This window comes from Amia ocellicauda, chromosome 1, assembly GCF_036373705.1.
Source record: "Amia ocellicauda isolate fAmiCal2 chromosome 1, fAmiCal2.hap1, whole genome shotgun sequence".
In the NCBI taxonomy this organism is placed as follows: Eukaryota; Metazoa; Chordata; class Actinopteri; order Amiiformes; family Amiidae; genus Amia; species Amia ocellicauda.
Window position 1 is genome coordinate 60,750,354 of NC_089850.1, and position 17,341 is coordinate 60,767,694.

A 17,341-nucleotide genomic window follows, 5' to 3' on the forward strand; every position below is an offset into this window, starting at 1 on the left:
TCTCTCTCTCTCTCTCTCTCTCTCTCTCTCTCTCTCTCTCTCTCTCACACTACAGGAGTTTTTACAGAAAATAACACAGACAGGTTATCTCTACTGGATGGGTCTGAGTAAGAATACTGGTTCAGATTGGACCTGGCTTGATGGCAGTAAACCACACACAAGAGTGTAAGAGCGTATTTTCACTTCATTGATTCATTTCAGTTTCCTAACCTTTTTATGAACCTCTCTCTCCCTCAGCCTTTCTCCCCAATGTTAATGTACATATAGTCCAGTCAAGCATACAATTAGTCATTGCCTTAATTGCCTTTTTCCTTCCCTCCCTCCCATCTCCTCTCTTTCTCAGGATAGTGTATGAGTCTCTCCAAAGCTCCCACAGTTGTGGGTGTTTAAGAGGCACCCAAAGCTCTTACTACAGTGAACTGTGCTCCACAGAACTGCGCTGTATCTGTGAGTGCGAGTCTGTTCATTTGTGAGCTCCTAAACTCCCACATCACCAACACCCCCAGTCCAAGTCTCCCTTCAATCCACTTACAGACCCGCTGAGCTAATGCTTTAACATCAGTAGATCCACCAACCACATGCTGTCACAAGTGAGAGTCTGTTTTCACACAATACTGTACTGACCTGGACTGTTTGTGTAATGTACTAGGCCATGTGTCTGTACTGTACTGTATGAATTGTACTGTAATGTGTGTGTCTGCACTGCACTATATATCTGGATAATACTAGACTGAACTGTGTATGTGTATATATATATTCTGTACTATATTGTTTAGTGTTTGTCAGTGCTATACTGTGTGTTTCTTTACTGTCCTGGACTCAGTAGGTTTGTGCTGTTCCTCTTTTCTTTTTACCCAGGCTTTTAACTTACTGTTTATTTTATTATACACATACCACCAAATGCATTCATACCATTGATACATTGTGACAAAAAGGTAATTTAACAGAAGAAGTGTACAATCAAGTAAATTAAGTTATGTAAATAAAAAAACCATACAAAAAAAAATACTAATAATACTGCACAGAGGAACACCATCTATTTGATGAATAATGGTGCATTTTTCAAAAACACAATGATCACATTTATTCACATCCTTGAAATCAGTAATTTCTGCATCCTTTAGGTTATGACCATTCCTTCTGTCAGAATATATCTAGCTTCTTTGATTTCACTTGGGAAATGCTTTTGTATATTTAGACCACAAATGTTCTATCAGATTTAGGCCTGGAGATTGCAGTGGCCATTCAAGAACATTGTTTTTGTGTTCACATTGTGTTCACTTTGATTAAAAGTGGGGGGTAATTGCCTATTTTGCTCTATGGTGTAGGCACCTTTGGTTCACAGAACCATTTCTTTGTACACTTGGGTGCATGCTTTGGGTCATTATTATGCCAGATGGTCAACTTTTGGACTTTTGAAGCCTGAGCTTCTTAGAGGGACGATGTTCTTCTCAGCATGAGCTTCACCATTTCGTCATTTCGAACTCCACAAACAGTTTTCATTGAATTGAGTGTATTACATGTATTGATGTGCTGTATTCACCACTAATCAGAGGCACAGCAGTGCAATAGTTTTCACATTGTCCAAGATGTTCATGACATCTCATTATCAGGGATGCACTGCCTGCTGGTGTAGATCCCACCAAATGCTACTGTTTGTTTTTTCTTTTCAATATATTTCAATATAATTTATAATGTAAAGCACTAACAATGCCAGCTTGACACCACTCTTCAAATACACTGCCTTTTATTGCGGAGACTAGTCCTATTTTTGGCTGATTGTACCAGTTTTTGCCCCCCTGTACAGCAGACACAGCACTTCTCATGGCATCGCCCCCATAGTGCTTTGAGGAGGAAAGATACCTCAAATGGATCAGTACTGTGGTTCTCTGAATGTCCCAGACTTTTGCTGACCACCATGTGCTAGTCACAGTAACCTCTGTACAAGGACATTTTCATTGCAATAACAGTAAATTAGACATAACATCAACAATTGATGATACACTTGGACAAAACAGAATCAATGGTTATATTATAAATATTAATTATATTATTTAGTATTTAACATAATATTATTTATAACAACTCCCAGTGTTTTTTGTTGTTTCTACAAGAAATTGTTTTTTAAGTTTAAGTTGAAAGACTGGGGTGCAATAGAGCCAGCAATCAGTGCACATTGCTTTTATTCATTAATGAAGACCAGACAAATTGACACTTTAAAAATCACTGCAAATGCTCCATTAAAATAAAAAAGTAATGCAAATATTCAAGGAGCCTTTCATATTCTCACATTCATAGGAGACAGGCCCCCCACACAGGACCATTTCACATCAGTGAATTCAACAAAATATAATGGTTGTTTTAAAAACAATTAAATAAATCACAATTAAAATGGTCATCAATTGCTTATTTAAAAGGGTTGACTGTCTGGGCTAAACCAGTGTTCAACAGACTTACAGAATGATAACTGATGATTATTTCCAGTTTAATTAGCCATATTCCACACACTAGAAAAACACTATCAGAGTCATAGCATTGAAAGAGTCCACTTTTCCAACAGAGGAGAGGAGATTCGGAGAATATTGAGAGGACAGTAAAAATATCAGTGTTGTTTCCCGTGTTGTCTTTGTCTCGCATCAGATATCTTTACTGCAGTCAAAGCTGTGCCTGTATGTGAAGAATCAAACAGAAACTAAAGCGACACTCTCAGACTCACTGCCACTCACACCCCCCACTTACTCTCACTCACTCACACACTCGCCAGTCATACACACATACTCAGTCATTCACCATTACTCTCACATTCAAACTCACCAAAACACACACATAATTCACTCATAATCATTCTGAGGCCGTACAACACACACACACACACACACACACACACACACACACTCCCACTAAACCCACACCCACACACATCAGCACACAATCTCACCCCACCAAACTCACTTCCACACTCAAACATTCATAATGCGTTTACTCTGTCTGCTTTTAGGACGGCTCTATGCTGAATACATTTTTGAAAATTCTATATAACCACCTTTAAAAAAGAAAAAACAGCTTTTGAGTTGCTAAGAAATCAAGTAATAATAATAAATTAAGGAGGTTTGTGTCTATATTTGTGCCCACATGTTTCAATCTCACCATCTACTGTTAAAACTCATTAGAGTTGTCAAGTGATGTACCAGTGCCTTAAACATGATGGTAACACTTTACACATGAGGTATGAATGCCTCACGCACTTTCACTGAATTTTGATGTTGATCACATGTATAAGGCCTAACCTCAAACCAGGTCTATAACCCTATGCCTAACCCTGACCCTAACCTTGTCATACATGTGTTTAACAGAGCAGTATTCACTCAACCATTCATTAAGGATTGGCGCTATTATTGTAAAGTTTCACCAACATGCCACAAATACAGATCTGTGCTGGTTTTTGATCTGTTGTTGTCTTTATCTTTTGGCTAATGATGTTTACAGTAACGGACAGCTGACTTTCAGCGTGTTGCTTCATTTCTCCTCTGATAACTAATTGCAGTAATGAATGTACACGCACACATTCATAGACACCCTAACTCACATTCACTCAAACAGACAATAACACTCACATACTCAATCATAGGAACACTCACATGCACAGCCCTTGCCAGACAATCCCCTGTGTGTTAGACCTCCTCTGGGGCTTTGTTGGGCCTCCCAGTGTAAGTCCCTTCCATCTCTAAAAATGGATTCTTATGAACAGAGGTTGAACTTTGAGACACGGACGAATCGGGCAAGATTAGACTGGAGAGGCTCAGAGTGCGGGTGCAGAATAGGCCTGAGAAAAAGAATTACAAAACACAGATATCACCAGGGCAGTTTTCATAAATGATGGTGAGAAATTGGTGGCACCATAATGCATGTCTACCCAAGCATTTTTACATTGTTAATGTGTTTTTGTCTTATGAATATCGTATGGTTTATTCATGCTAAGGAATTGTAAAGTATAATCCTCTCCTGTCTCAAAGTGTCCTGGTGACTGGAGACATTAAGTCATTCTGTGAGAATGTGCTTAGCTGGGACTCACTGTATTGCATTGTACTGTAAGTCTCTGTGACCAGAGCTGGAGACCCTGCTTTACTGTGATGTACTTTACTGTAGTCCCGCAGGACCAGGATTGAAGGCCAATGCTTCTATGCTAAGGAGGCTTACCTGGGAAGTAACACAGACTGGGCCTCTCAATGTTATATTCTGGAGAGAAAGAAACATGAAAATTTGCATGTGACTGTGACAGGTTGTTGAGACCTTGTGATCTTGAGACAGTGGGGTTTACAGATGCTGCATCAGCAAGTCATGCTTTCTTTTTAGAGTGTACATAGCAAATCTAATTTTCTTTTACCTCTTAACCTCTCTTTCTAACTTTCAAATCATATAGTTAAAGCACCATGTTATGAAATACATCCTGATATTTCATAACATTATTTAAATTCCAGTCAGAAAGCCTAGCAATTATTTCAGTATAATATTTTGCTGAGCTTTGACACTACCCACCAGCTGTGCATATGTGGAAAAGAACTGTCTTTTCATAACAAAATACTTTACCATTGCTGCTAAATGCTTGCTTGCTTATCAGCCAATGGGTGTCCAAGAAATGTAGGCAATATATACGAACTGTAAAAACGCCATGTGATATTTATAAAGAATGTAAAGAATAAAGTAATTTAGAGGCAAATGTACAGCAATTATTTACACATATAGAGTGGGGGAAAAAAGTATTTGATCCCCTGCTGATTTTGTATGTTTGGCCACTGACAAAGAAATGATCAGTCTATAATTTTAATGGTAGGTGTATTTTAACAGTGAGAGACAGAATAACAACAACAAAATCCAGAAAAACACATTTCAAAAAAGTTATAAATTGATTTGCATGTTAATGGGGGAAATAAGTATTGTAATAATCACTGTAGGTACATCTATATATACCTATATATCCTTACAATAAAGTGTTTTTATTACATAAAATAACTATTCATATCTCTGTCTCTTGAGTTTAATGATCTATGTATTTTAAAGGAAGCGCCAGCCCTACCTTGTGTCCTTCGGAGTCGCAGCAGCAGCACAGCGATGCCGACCAGCCCGGCCAGTACAGCCATCGCGCCACACAGCCCCAGCCCCAGCCACACTTGCAGAGGAAGCGTGAGGGAAACGAGGGAGAGGGAGACAAATATTAATTAGCCTTATGCTAATTTGATATTCAGTAAACTTTGCCTGTGAAATCCACCTAAAAGCAGATATTTCATTCAATCTTCTGCAGTGTAGTGTCATGCCTGGAGCAAAATAAAATGGAAGATCTTGGCAAAAGCATATAAAACAAAAACTTGGATTTACTCCAAAGTGCAAGCAAACAAACTCTTTACAAGTTCTTTACAAAGCTCTCTAGAAATAATCACAAACTGTTCTAAACTATTTCGTTTTTTCCCAGCCAGATGTTTCCTTCAAAGGGAAACCACCTCATTCAATCTAATGGTTACAGTGCTATACACTACAGTGCTACAGAACACACATCACAAAAGTGTCACAAACCATGATCCAGAGCAGTGTTCTTCTTTGGGTGTTCTTGCTGGTTCTGAGGTGGTATTCCTAAAAAAAAATGACAAAGTATAAGAACAACAACAACAACAACTTTAATAATAATGGGATAGGACGGCTGTGATTCCATTAAGTTTGTCTCCCTTTGTTGTCCTCTCACAGCTGCACACACAATATCCTGACCCGAGCCGGCCTCTGAATATCCACCCCTCTCATCCTGCTGTACTTCATCCCTTGTTTCTTGTTTGGTTTGATATTTTGATGTGTAATTCATGAATCAGTAACTGTGTGTTCATCTGAAGGCAGCTCTTGTAAGAGAATGGTAATACATTTACACTGACTAACCCTAGCCAGGTTTATTTGGGCATTTTTATAGCATTTCTAAAGGCTAGTTCAGTCTACTCACCATGGCTTGATTTAGCTAATATAATTATTATATTTAATGATTTCAATATGTGGTTTATAAAAGCATTTCAGTAGCGATCAATAGTGGTCTTGGCCTCAACTGACTCCTGTCTAGCAGTAGTTAGGTAACTATCAGCTGCCTGATCAATGGCACGTGGGAGAGCCAGGACACAGGTGGAGTCTGGGGAGGGGAGGTGAATTCAAATACACGGCAGGGGACGCTGTTTGTGGTGACTTTAAACAGACAATCCTTGCTGTTCATTGAGCTCTGCATTACTATGTTAGCCCTTAGGCATCATACAGGTGCGTGTAGCTGATGTTTTTTAAGCACTGGTTGCTCTGACTATCTTGCATAAACCATCACTGTGGCCTTGGCCTCACTCCCTAAGGGCTCCCTAACCGGCAGTAATTGGGTAACGATTGCTTTTCTAACCAGAGGCACAGCTGCCACTCCCCAAGAGGAGGCAACAATTTCTTAGAACCTTATTTTGATTGGAATATCTAAATATCTAAATGTCATGAGAGTCAGCAACAGGAAACATGACAGCCACCCGAGAAGCGCAGGAGCTCCCAGGTCTGGGGAGTGCAACAATCCCAACCCTAACCCCACCAAACAATCCCTGTTGGTTTCTGAAGCATGTTAGTGAGGCCTGATTTGATCAAACCTTCAAAACCTGATGGGGATAAAATCTGTGTGTTGTATCTGCCTAGAGTCCTGCATTTCATGTGTTCATGAAGATACACACACACAAAAATACACTTTTACTGTTTACCTGTTTGTATGGAGAGAGGAGGGGCAGTGGGTTTGGAAGTATGACTTTCTGAAAGACAAAAACAGACAATCAAGCATAAATACAATCCTTACACTTCCTCCCCATCACTGATTAAATACATAAGACTGAATCCTTTCACTTGAGAAAATAAAGAATCAAAGAAACACCTGAAAATACACTTTCATTGTTTACCTGTGTGTATGGAGAGAGGAGTGGATGTTGGCTGGGAAGTGTGACTTTCTGAAAGACAATAAACAGACAATCAAGCATACATACAATCTTTATGTCTCGGGTTGGGCGTGTTGATGCTGTTGGCAGGTACAGAGGAGACGAGATGGCCCTGTCTGACGGGAGAGGGTCAGAACAGCTGTGCATTTTGTGGAGTGAACTAATAGGAATAGAACTAGATGAAGTATCGTATGAGAAAGACCTAGGAGTCTATGTGGACTCCTCACTTTCTCCATCCAAACAATGTGGGGAAGCAATAAAAAAGGCAAACAGAGTGTTGGGGTATATTGTCAAAAGTGTAGAATTGAGAACAAGGGCAGTGATGTTCAGACTGTACAATGCACTAGTTAGAGCTCATCTGGATACTGTGGACAGTTCTGGGCTCCACACTTCAAGAAAGATATCGCTGCTCTAGAGGCAGTTCAGAGGAGAGCAACCAGACTTATTCCAGGTCTGAAGGGAATGTCCTACTGAGAGACTGAGGAACTGAACCTTTTCACCCTGGAACAGAGGAGACTACGTGGGGACTCGATCCAAGTCTTCAAAATCATGAAAGGCATCGACCACATCAAACCAGAGGAGCTTTTCCAGATCAGCAGGGACACACGCACCCGGGGACACAAATGGAAATTGGGCTTCAAGGCATTCAAGACAGAAAACAGGAGACACTTCTTCACACAGAGAGGCGTCACAATCTGAACAAACTCCCCAGCGATGTGGGAACATTAAAAAATAGACTGGATAGGATCCTTGGATCACTTAGTTATTAATGGACACCAAACGAGCACGATGGGTGGAATGGCCTCCTCTCGTTTGGAAACTTTCTTATGTTCTTATGTTCTTAATGTAGAGCCACATTAGTTTATGCAGTAATTGTTGTCTTGTATTTTGCCGTACACTACGGCCAACAGTTTAAATAGTTATAGTTAATAAAATATATCTCTAGTAATATGTTGCTATTATTTGTGATTCCATTAAGGTTGTCTCCCTTTGTTGTCCTCTCACAGCTGTTGATATGTGGGAGAATACAAGCAGCTGCTGACAGTGGACTTGTTACTTCCCTTGAACCACCCTCCCCCCACGCACACACAATATCCTGACCCGAGCCGGCCTCTGAATGTCCACCCCTCTCATCCTGCTGTACTTCATCCCTTGTTTCTTGTTTGGTTTGATATTTTGATGTGTAATTCATGAATCAGCAGCTGTGTGTTCATCTGAAGGCAGCTCTTGTAAGAAAATGATAATACATTTACACTGAGTAACCCTAGCAAAACCATCTTGATGTAGTAACAGACTCACCTGCCACATCTGCCAAATAAAATGAGATTAAAGTAACATTTCTCTAAATAAATGCATACACACATGAGAACATAAGAACATGAGAAAGTTTACAAACGAGAGCAGGCCATTCCACCCATCGTGCTCGTTTGGTGTCCATTAATAACTAAGTGATCCAAGGATCCTATCCAGTCTATTTTTGAATGTTCCAAAATTTTCAGATTCAGCCACAACGCTGGGGAGTTTGTTCAGATTGTGACGCCTCTCTGTGTGAAGAAGTGTCTCCTGTTTTCTGTCTTGAATGCCTTGAAGTCCAATTTCCATTTGTGTCCCGGGTGCGTGTGTCCCTGCTGATCTGGAAAATCTCCTTTGGTTTGACTTGGTCGATGCCTTTCATGATTTTGAAGACTTGAATCGAGTCCCCACGTAGTCTCCTCTGTTCCAGGGTGAAAAGGTTCAGTTCCTCAGTCTCTCAGTAGGACATTCCCTTCAGACCTGGAATAAGTCTGGTTGCTCTCCTCTGAACTGCCTCTAGGGCAGCGATTTCTTTCCCTTTTGTATGCCTTATACAACGTTTTCTTTCTCTTGATATTTTTTGCATACTTCTATTAAACCATTTTGACCAATGTTTTTTGGTCCTCAATTTGCTATGTTTTGGTACAAATTTCTCCTGAGCCTCTAGTAGTATATTTTTGAAATATAACCATCCATTTTCGACTGAATCTCTATCCATTGTTCCCCAGTCTCACTCTTCTAAGTGCTAAAATTACAAGGTTTGCTTTTCCCAACTTGCAGCAATAATATACACTGTGACACAATGAGGGGAAGTGTATGTTAAGGGAGCTTCATAAGAATGGATTCCTCTGCTGGTGTGTCACAACAAGACACCCCTCACCGCACAGAGGATTCCTCCAGAGCACCCGTCAGCTCACCTGCTGCTCGTTAGCCTGATTTGATCAAACCTTCAAAACCTGATGGGGATAAAATCTGTATGTTGTATCTGCTTAGAGTCTTGCATTTCATGATTTCAAGATACACACACACAGAAATACACTTTTACTGTTTACCTGTTTGTATGGAGAGAGGAGGGGCAGTGGGTTTGGAAGTATGACTTTCTGAAAATCAACAAACAGACAATCAAGCATAAATACAATCCTTACACTTCCTCCCCATCACTGATTGAATACATAAGACTGAATCCTTTCACTTGAGAAAATAAAGAATCAAAGAAACACCTACAAATACACTTTTACTGTTTACCTGTGTGTATGGAGAGAGGAGTGGATGTTGGCTGGGAAGTGTGACTTTCTGAAAGACAACAGACAATCAAGCATACATACAATCTTTATATCTCCGGTTGGGCATTTTGATGCTGTTGGCAGGTACAGAGGAGACGAGTTGGTCCTGTCTGACGGGAGAGGGTCAGAACAGCTGTGCATTTTGTGGTGTGAACTAATGTAGAGCCACCTTAGTTTATGCAGTAATTGTTGTCTACGGCCAACAGTTTATTTAGTTATAGTTGTACGTGTAAGATTAAAAAAAAAAAAAATGAACACACTTTTCCGGATTACCTTTTTGTGTTGTGGGAGGAGAAGAGCTGGGAGGAGGGGCTTGATCATCTGGAAGAAAAAAAGATTTCTTAGTGGAGTTCATTGAAATCTCTTAGTTAGCTGGAATGCTTAATCTAACATTAGAAAATTGGATGTCTGATGTCTAAGCTTTTATGGATGGCAGTATATTTACATGACGTCACTAGGAACCAGTATATTTTGAAAAACTGCATCATAATGGTTTTCTTTGAAGGCTACTTTATATAGTTAATAGTTCAGAGACAGTTCTGCAGATCTTTGGGGAATGGTTAGGGTCATTTGCACAGGCACATCAGAGCTATGTGCAAAATAAGACTAGCCTTCTTGTCTCACTCTCTTCAGAATACAGCTCCCCAAAAGATTGTGTACAGAATTTCCGCAACATAATCAGACATTTCTATTGGTTGTGACTTGTTAAGATGGGTGTGGTGTTAATAATTAGGACTATGCAATATTGTAAATAATTTAATATATTCAATGATGCTGTGAAGAATCCTTGCATAGGGGTCGTGCAAAGTACTGCGTACCTGCACATTATTAATTAGTGAGATTGAATTTGACAGATTGATTTTGAATGAATTTTTAAGGATAATTTTGTTTGCTCTCTGTAGTGATACAACGTGACTTTTTGTCTGTCTGTTGTGTGTCTGTGAATACATTAAACCTGATGCCCAGACTCAATTGGAAAGATGATTACTAATAAATTTAGCACAGAATGATTATAGTATAATAGGAATTAAAAGTAGATATATACAAAAACAGTCAGTAATTATTTTACCTGGCTGATTGCAAGCTGATCCACAGTAGACTTTAACTGAAATAAATAAATAAACAAACAAACCAATATATAAATGATTCTCTGAAAGAGAGAAGTCACAGGTGGTATAAGATATTACATCACAGAGGTGAGAGTAATCAGAGACTGTGTCAAACCTGCCGATATGATGACAGGAGAGTCTTACCTGATTCCATATTCTGCTCTAAGAGTTCTCCCATACCATTGACTTTGTCTTGAAACAATTTGTAGGCAAGACACCGCCCCCCCCTTAGTGACTCAACTGGAAAACTGGCCATTGTCTCCATTGGCTGAATTAATTCAATACACTGTGAAAAGATACAATTACAAAACATTTCCGCGGACCTCCCAGCACCCCACCCATGGTGACAAAACCCATTTGCTTATCTCTAACTACCAGAAATAGAAAATGATTCACATGACTATAGAACATAACAAATTATTTAATTTAAAACACATTGGGGAAGGGGGCATTTAGATCTTATCCCACCATTACATACGGCATCCTATTCTCACCCATGTGGGATCCTAATGGGATGGGTGCTGCAGTAGGCCGTGTCTGACACAGTGCAGCAGCCCAGTGGTAACAGCTACTCCAGCCAAGAAATTAAATATTGAAAATCATTCAACATCATGTTTTCCTTTTATTTCATTAAGGTAATTTACCTTTTTTGTTTCTTTGGGTGTATTTGGCATACAGTTGATTACAGATGTATATTCTCTCCATCTCTCTCTCCCTCTATGTCTCTCAAATCTCTCTGTCTCTGTCTATTTGTATAAAGATTAGTATGTATATTCTCTCTCCCCACTATCCCCTCGCACCCCTTCTCTGCCGTCCACTCACACAGCTGCGATGTGTTCAATATATTAGTGCTGGAAAGCAACCCTTGTTTAGAGGTGTGTCTTTCCTTCCTCACAGGAAACCACAGCAATGTCACATATTTAAATCTGGGGTTACCTCAGTTTCAAAGGAGGCATTCAATGAAATTGTTATTGTGTTACGCATGAAAGGTTTGGAGGGGAAGGGGTTGGTGAGGGTGGGGGCACATTTATTAAATGTTTAATTTAATAAATTAAACATTTATTTTTGATGATGCATTGAGCTTGATAAAAGGGCTTCATTAAATTGTAGTTTTTTATACATTCTCCTTGGGCTGAATAAATGTTCCACAAACTCAACAAATTTGTTGTTGACTGGCGTAAACTTACTTTTCTCACTTTACAGAAATCAATGTAATATATAATAAATAAGTAAATACAAATCTTCCTGAGAACTAGTGCAGCGATTGATCTGAATGTTGACAGTATCAGCACTAGCCTATCTCAATTTTACGAAGGATGCATTGCTTTCATAAATTTAAATATCAAAATAGCAACTATTAAATTTGCCAAAGATTCTCACTGCAAACTTTGAAATGTTTATTTTCAACAGCCATGAAGTCGGCAGCATCCCAGTTATAATAGCATAAAACATTCAACATCTACTTCTTGAGAACTTGCGTAATGACTGATCTGAAACCAACGATTTATAAATATCACCAGCATACACACCTGTTTGAGTATGCGGCACATAAGTTGCTATGAGAAATTTGAAAATGAAAATGGCCATTTACAAATTATTCAGAACAGGGCCAAAACCTTAAACTGTTTCTGGTCCAAACTACAGAAGGAACCAATACAATTAATTAATCAATGTTGTTTTCATCTCCATTAATGATGAGAACAAGCTCCCATGAATAAAAGTTAGTGCAAGTTGCAATCCAGTTTTTGATACAAAATACATTTCCTTAATCTGCAGTGATCACTCTGATCTTAGTCTTGAATAATTCTGTAGGTTATACTCACTGTAGACGCCCAGGACCACATTGGAAGCCAGGGAGAGAGCACACAGGACCGAGAGAGCCACAACAGTTGTCCGATTCCCCCGTCCATGTACTGACATAAAATAAAAAACAGAGGGGATTATCTGTTTATATTATTATATATTTCTTTACCTGCCATATCACTGCAAAATATATTTTCAATGTATTCTGTTGTTAGATTAACTCAAGCCAGCAATGTGTATACACACCGATCAGCCATAACATTATGACCACCTGCCTAATATTGTGTAGGTCCCCCTTCTGCTTCCAAAACAGCCATGACCCATCGAGGCATGGACTCCACTAGACCTCTGAAGGTGTGCTGTGGTATCTGGCACCAAGACGTTAGCAGCAGATCCTTTAAGTCCTGTAAGTTGCGAGGTGGGGCCTCCATGGATCGGACTTGTTTGTCCAGCACATCCCACAGATGCTCGATTGAGATCTGGGGAATTTGGAGGCCAAGTCAACACCTTGAACTCGTGATTCATCAGACCAGGCCACCTTCTTCCATTGCTCCGTGGTCCAGTTCTGATGCTCACATGCCCATTGTAGGCGCTTTCGGCAGTGGACAGGGGTCAGCATGGGCACCTTGACTGGTCTGCGGCTACGCAGCCCCATACGCAACAAACTGCGATGCACTGTGTGTTCTGACACCTTTCTATCAGAACCAGCATTCACTTTCTCAGCAATTTGAGCTACAGTAGCTCGTCTGTTGGATTGGACCACACGGGCCAGTCTTCGCTCCCCACGTGCATCAGTGAACCTTGGCCGCCTGTGACCCTGTTTCGCTGGTTCACCGCTTTTCCTTCCTTGGACCACTTTTGATAGGTACTGACCACTGCAGACCGGGAACACCCCAAAAGAGCTGCAGTTTTGGAGATGCTCTGACCCAGTCGTCTAGCCATCACAATTTGGCCCTTGTCAAAGTCGCTCAGATCCTTACATATATATATATTCCACCCACTGACAGGTGCCATGATAATGAGATTATCAGTGTTATTCACTTCACCTGTCAGTGGTCATAATGTTATGGCTGATCAGTTGTATTGTAAATTGGTGAGAGGTTTGCATTGTGATAATCACGATGTGCCTGGAACCTTTGCACTTGAATAAAATATTTTGTAATTTGTCAGCCTTGTCTGGATTATGTCCTATTCACCAGTGGTAAAATTATCCCAAAGTGTTGCCTGAGTAAAAGTACTGTTACTTGGAAAAAAGTGTATTTCAATTAATGTAAGTGTAGAGAAAAGTATAGGGAAAACATTGAGTAAAAAAAGTAAAAAGTATCCAAATTTAAAAGCAGTGGCCCTAAAATGTTATCAATACACACATGACAACATATATTTAAGTCTCACAAATCAGGAATAGAAATTTCAGTCACATCTTTTTGTATACAGTTTCAAGATTACATTTGGCCATTTTGAGACTTCTTCTCACATTTACTACAGTAGCAGTATCCTAAAACCAGTACAAGTACAAATCCTTAGGAAATGTAACAAAATATGTATTCTATGTTCCACCATTGGCCCTATAACATACTAAGAAAGAAAAAGTTAAAGAAAAAAATCATCCCAAGGAAAACAAGGAAAAGAAGAATGATGAGAAGATCTATAAGAGGTGGAAATGTGGGACAGTGTATGTAGCTGGGAGATACAGAGGAAAGTATTTATATGTCAATGAAGAAAAAACACAAAGAAAGAATTACGAAAAAACAAGCAAGCAAAGGAACGAAAAGAAAGATACAAGGATGTATTGGAACCACTGTGGGACATGGTTTTGTAGGGTCATATGTAAAGAAGGAGTAATGAAGATGTCAGTAGCAAAACAAATTTAAACTGAATGTAACTTAAGTTATCAATGCATATCCAATACCTATCCATCTGGTTATATGGGAGGAAAATTAGATAAGAAGATAAAGCAAGCAATACATCAAAAAAGAATGTAACACAACAAAATGTAAACCAGAAAGAAAGGAAAATATATAAACCGGCTTCAATAAAAGTAAAAAGACAATAATTGAAAAACAACTAAAATAAGAAAACAAAACTTAGTAAAATAAAGAAAATGGGAGAAAAAGCAAGACAGGGAGACATATGTTTATTTGATATAGTACTTAATTGTTAAACATCTGAAAGCACTGTGCAAATTTATGACCGCAAAAGAAAAACATAATTCCAATATAAAGCACAGTAAACGAGAGACAGCCCACTCACCTGGCTGTCCTGCTGTCTTGCCTGGACTTTGTCTCAGGTCCTCATACTCGTCTCCTGTTACTCTCTGGGGTTGCTCCGCAGTCCCTTCCTTGTCCATTGTGTGTCCTGTGCAAGAGTGCCGGTTTGTGTTCCCAGCTCAGTCTTTCTGCTACCGGCTGCCAGAACTATCCTGTACAGGAAAACTACTCCACCTCCTTCCAGTATTTAAACACCAGGGATGTAGTGAGGCCCACTGCAACGCTGATTAGAGACTCCTGCTTGCAGAAGTGTGAGCTAGGTATGGTCCCCAGTCTTTGGAAATCAGAATACTTCATTAGTAGTAATATGGGGCACTTTTTTGAAAGGGATAGGATGTGGAGGATTTGACCTTTGACCTTGAAGTTCTGGGGCACTTGAGTGTTCTGCCGCACTGAATAATTAGCATAATTAGGGTGGAGTTACAGGCCACTGAAGAATTAGCATAAGGGCACTGTGGGAATGTACAAGTTGGTGGGGTTAAAAGAATATGATGTTTTGTTACTAATACTATTACAAACGGTGCTTTTATTGAGTTTAATTGAAATTTCCCAGTTTCTACATATATATGCTTATTATATAACATATATATTCTATGATTCTTATATATAGCCTGAATATATACAAAATACATATCATTGTGACCTGATCTCTGTAAGAAAAAGTCACTAACTATTAAAAGGTGAGCAAAGTGGAGGAAGGGCTGAATCTCAGTGTTCAGAAGGGCAGTGATCTCCAGCCTGCACGCCGCAAAACCACTCTACCGTGTGGACACTGACAGTCATGTATACAAGAATAATGCAAACAGACTCTCTCTCTCTCTCTCTCTCTCACACACACACACACACACACACACACAAGATTCTTATATATTTAAGAATTTCTTAAGTTAACTTAGAAGTGTTACATTTCATGTACATCACACAGTGGTGTGAATATACACTCACCTAAAGGATTATTAGGAACACCATACTAATACTGTGTTTGACCCCTTTTCCCCTTCAGAACTGCCTTAATTCTACGTGGCATTGATTCAACAAGGTGCTGAAAGCATTCTTTAGAAATGTTGGCCCATATTGATAGGATAGCATCTTGCAGTTGATGGAGATTTGTGGGATGCACATCCAGGGCACGAAGCTCTCGTTCCACCACATCCCAAAGATGCTCTATTGGGTTGAGATCTGGTGACTGTGGGGGCCAATTTAGTACAGTGAACTCATTGTCATGTTCAAGAAACCAATTTGAAATGATTCGACCTTTGTGACATGGTGCATTATCCTGCTGGAAGTAGCCATCAGAGGATGGGTACATGGTGGTCATAAAGGGATGGACATGGTCAGAAACAATGCTCAGGTAGGCCGTGGCATTTAAACGATGCCCAATTGGCACTAAGGGGCCTAAAGTGTGCCAAGAAAACATCCCCCACACCATTACACCACCACCACCAGCCTGCACAGTGGTAACAAGGCATGATGGATCCATGTTCTCATTCTGTTTACGCCAAATTCTGACTCTACCATCTGAATGTCTCAACAGAAATCGAGACTCATCAGACCAGGCAACATTTTTCCAGTCTTCAACTGTCCAATTTTGGTGAGCTTGTGCAAATTGTAGCCTCTTTTTCCTATTTGTAGTGGAGATGAGTGGTACCCGGTGGGGTCTTCTGCTGTTGTAGCCCATCCGCCTCAAGGTTGTACGTGTTGTGGCTTCACAAATGCTTTGCTGCATACCTCGGTTGTAACGAGTGGTTATTTCAGTCAAAGTTGCTCTTCTATCAGCTTGAATCAGTCGGCACATTCTCCTCTGACCTCTAACATCAACAAGGCATTTTCGCCCACAGGACTGCCGCATACTGGATGTTTTTCCCTTTTCACACCATTCTTTGTAAACCCTAGAATAGGTTGTGCGTGAAAATCCCAGTAACTGAGCAGATTGTGAAATACTCAGACCGGCCCGTCTGGCACCAACAACCATGCCACGCTCAAAATTGCTTAAATCACCTTTCTTTCCCATTCAGACATTCAGTTTGGAGTTCAGGAGATTGTCTTGACCAGGACCACACCCCTAAATGCATTGAAGCAACTGCCATGTGATTGGTTGGTTAGATAATTGCATTAATGAGAAATTGAACAGGTGTTCCTAATAATCCTTTAGGTGAGTGTACATTATAATTGTGTGTATTCAATCTTTACATTCACCATGTATGTTCAAGGTATCTGGGCACACATCTTTTACACAGCCTCTTGGTGATGACGAAGAGGACACAATACAAACGTTTTGAAAAGACCAAGAGCACTAAATGTGTATATAGATTTTATAGTTATTTACAATTATGTTATTCTCCTATTTGTATTATCTCAGGTCATCTTAGTGTCATTACATTTGTTTTGCTCAGCTAGTTATTTACAATTATTCTATTGTCCTGTTTTTAACTGCTATGTTAACATGTTTTTATTTATTTATTTTACTGTTAACCAATGTGAAAATAAAACTCTGATTCTGTAAATGCTTTTTGACAAAACGATGAATGCATATACATTACCTTGGATAGATTGTTATACATTATACAACATAGCTAGGAGCCGTGAAGTGTAAAAATATACCCCTG

At 39.6% G+C, this 17,341-nt stretch overlaps 1 protein-coding gene across 2 annotated transcripts; it reads right to left on the reverse strand.

Annotated features, from left to right (window-relative positions):
- Positions 1–2,165: 2,165 nt before the first annotated feature.
- On the reverse strand, positions 2,166–14,969 carry LOC136755563 (uncharacterized). Of its 2 annotated transcripts, XM_066712263.1 has the most exons (13): positions 14,719–14,963; positions 12,489–12,578; positions 10,626–10,661; positions 9,830–9,877; positions 9,519–9,566; positions 9,326–9,373; positions 6,945–6,992; positions 6,753–6,800; positions 5,569–5,625; positions 5,075–5,167; positions 4,198–4,236; positions 3,639–3,823; positions 2,166–2,667 (listed from the first exon to the last, which is right to left on the reverse strand). In XM_066712263.1, the coding sequence occupies exons 1-12, from the start codon at positions 14,813–14,815 to the stop codon at positions 3,672–3,674; spliced, it is 804 nt and encodes a 267-aa protein (XP_066568360.1). In that variant the 5' UTR covers positions 14,816–14,963; the 3' UTR covers positions 2,166–2,667; positions 3,639–3,671. The 2 variants fall into 2 exon arrangements, with proteins under 2 accessions (XP_066568360.1, XP_066568361.1); XM_066712264.1 differs by lacking the exons at positions 6,753–6,800; positions 6,945–6,992 and having other exon boundaries at positions 14,719–14,969.
- Positions 14,970–17,341: the final 2,372 nt, after the last annotated feature.

Coding starts and splice junctions, on each gene's coding strand:
- LOC136755563 (XM_066712263.1), bottom strand. CDS start 14,815: ATGGACAAGGAAGGGACTGCGGAGCAACCCCAGAGAGTAACAGGAGAC. Junction 6,801..6,944: donor TCCTCTCTCCATACACACAG/GTAAACAATGAA, acceptor TTTGTCTTTCAG/AAAGTCATACTTCCAAACCC. Junction 3,824..4,197: donor CAGTCTGTGTTACTTCCCAG/GTAAGCCTCCTT, acceptor TCTTTTTCTCAG/GCCTATTCTGCACCCGCACT.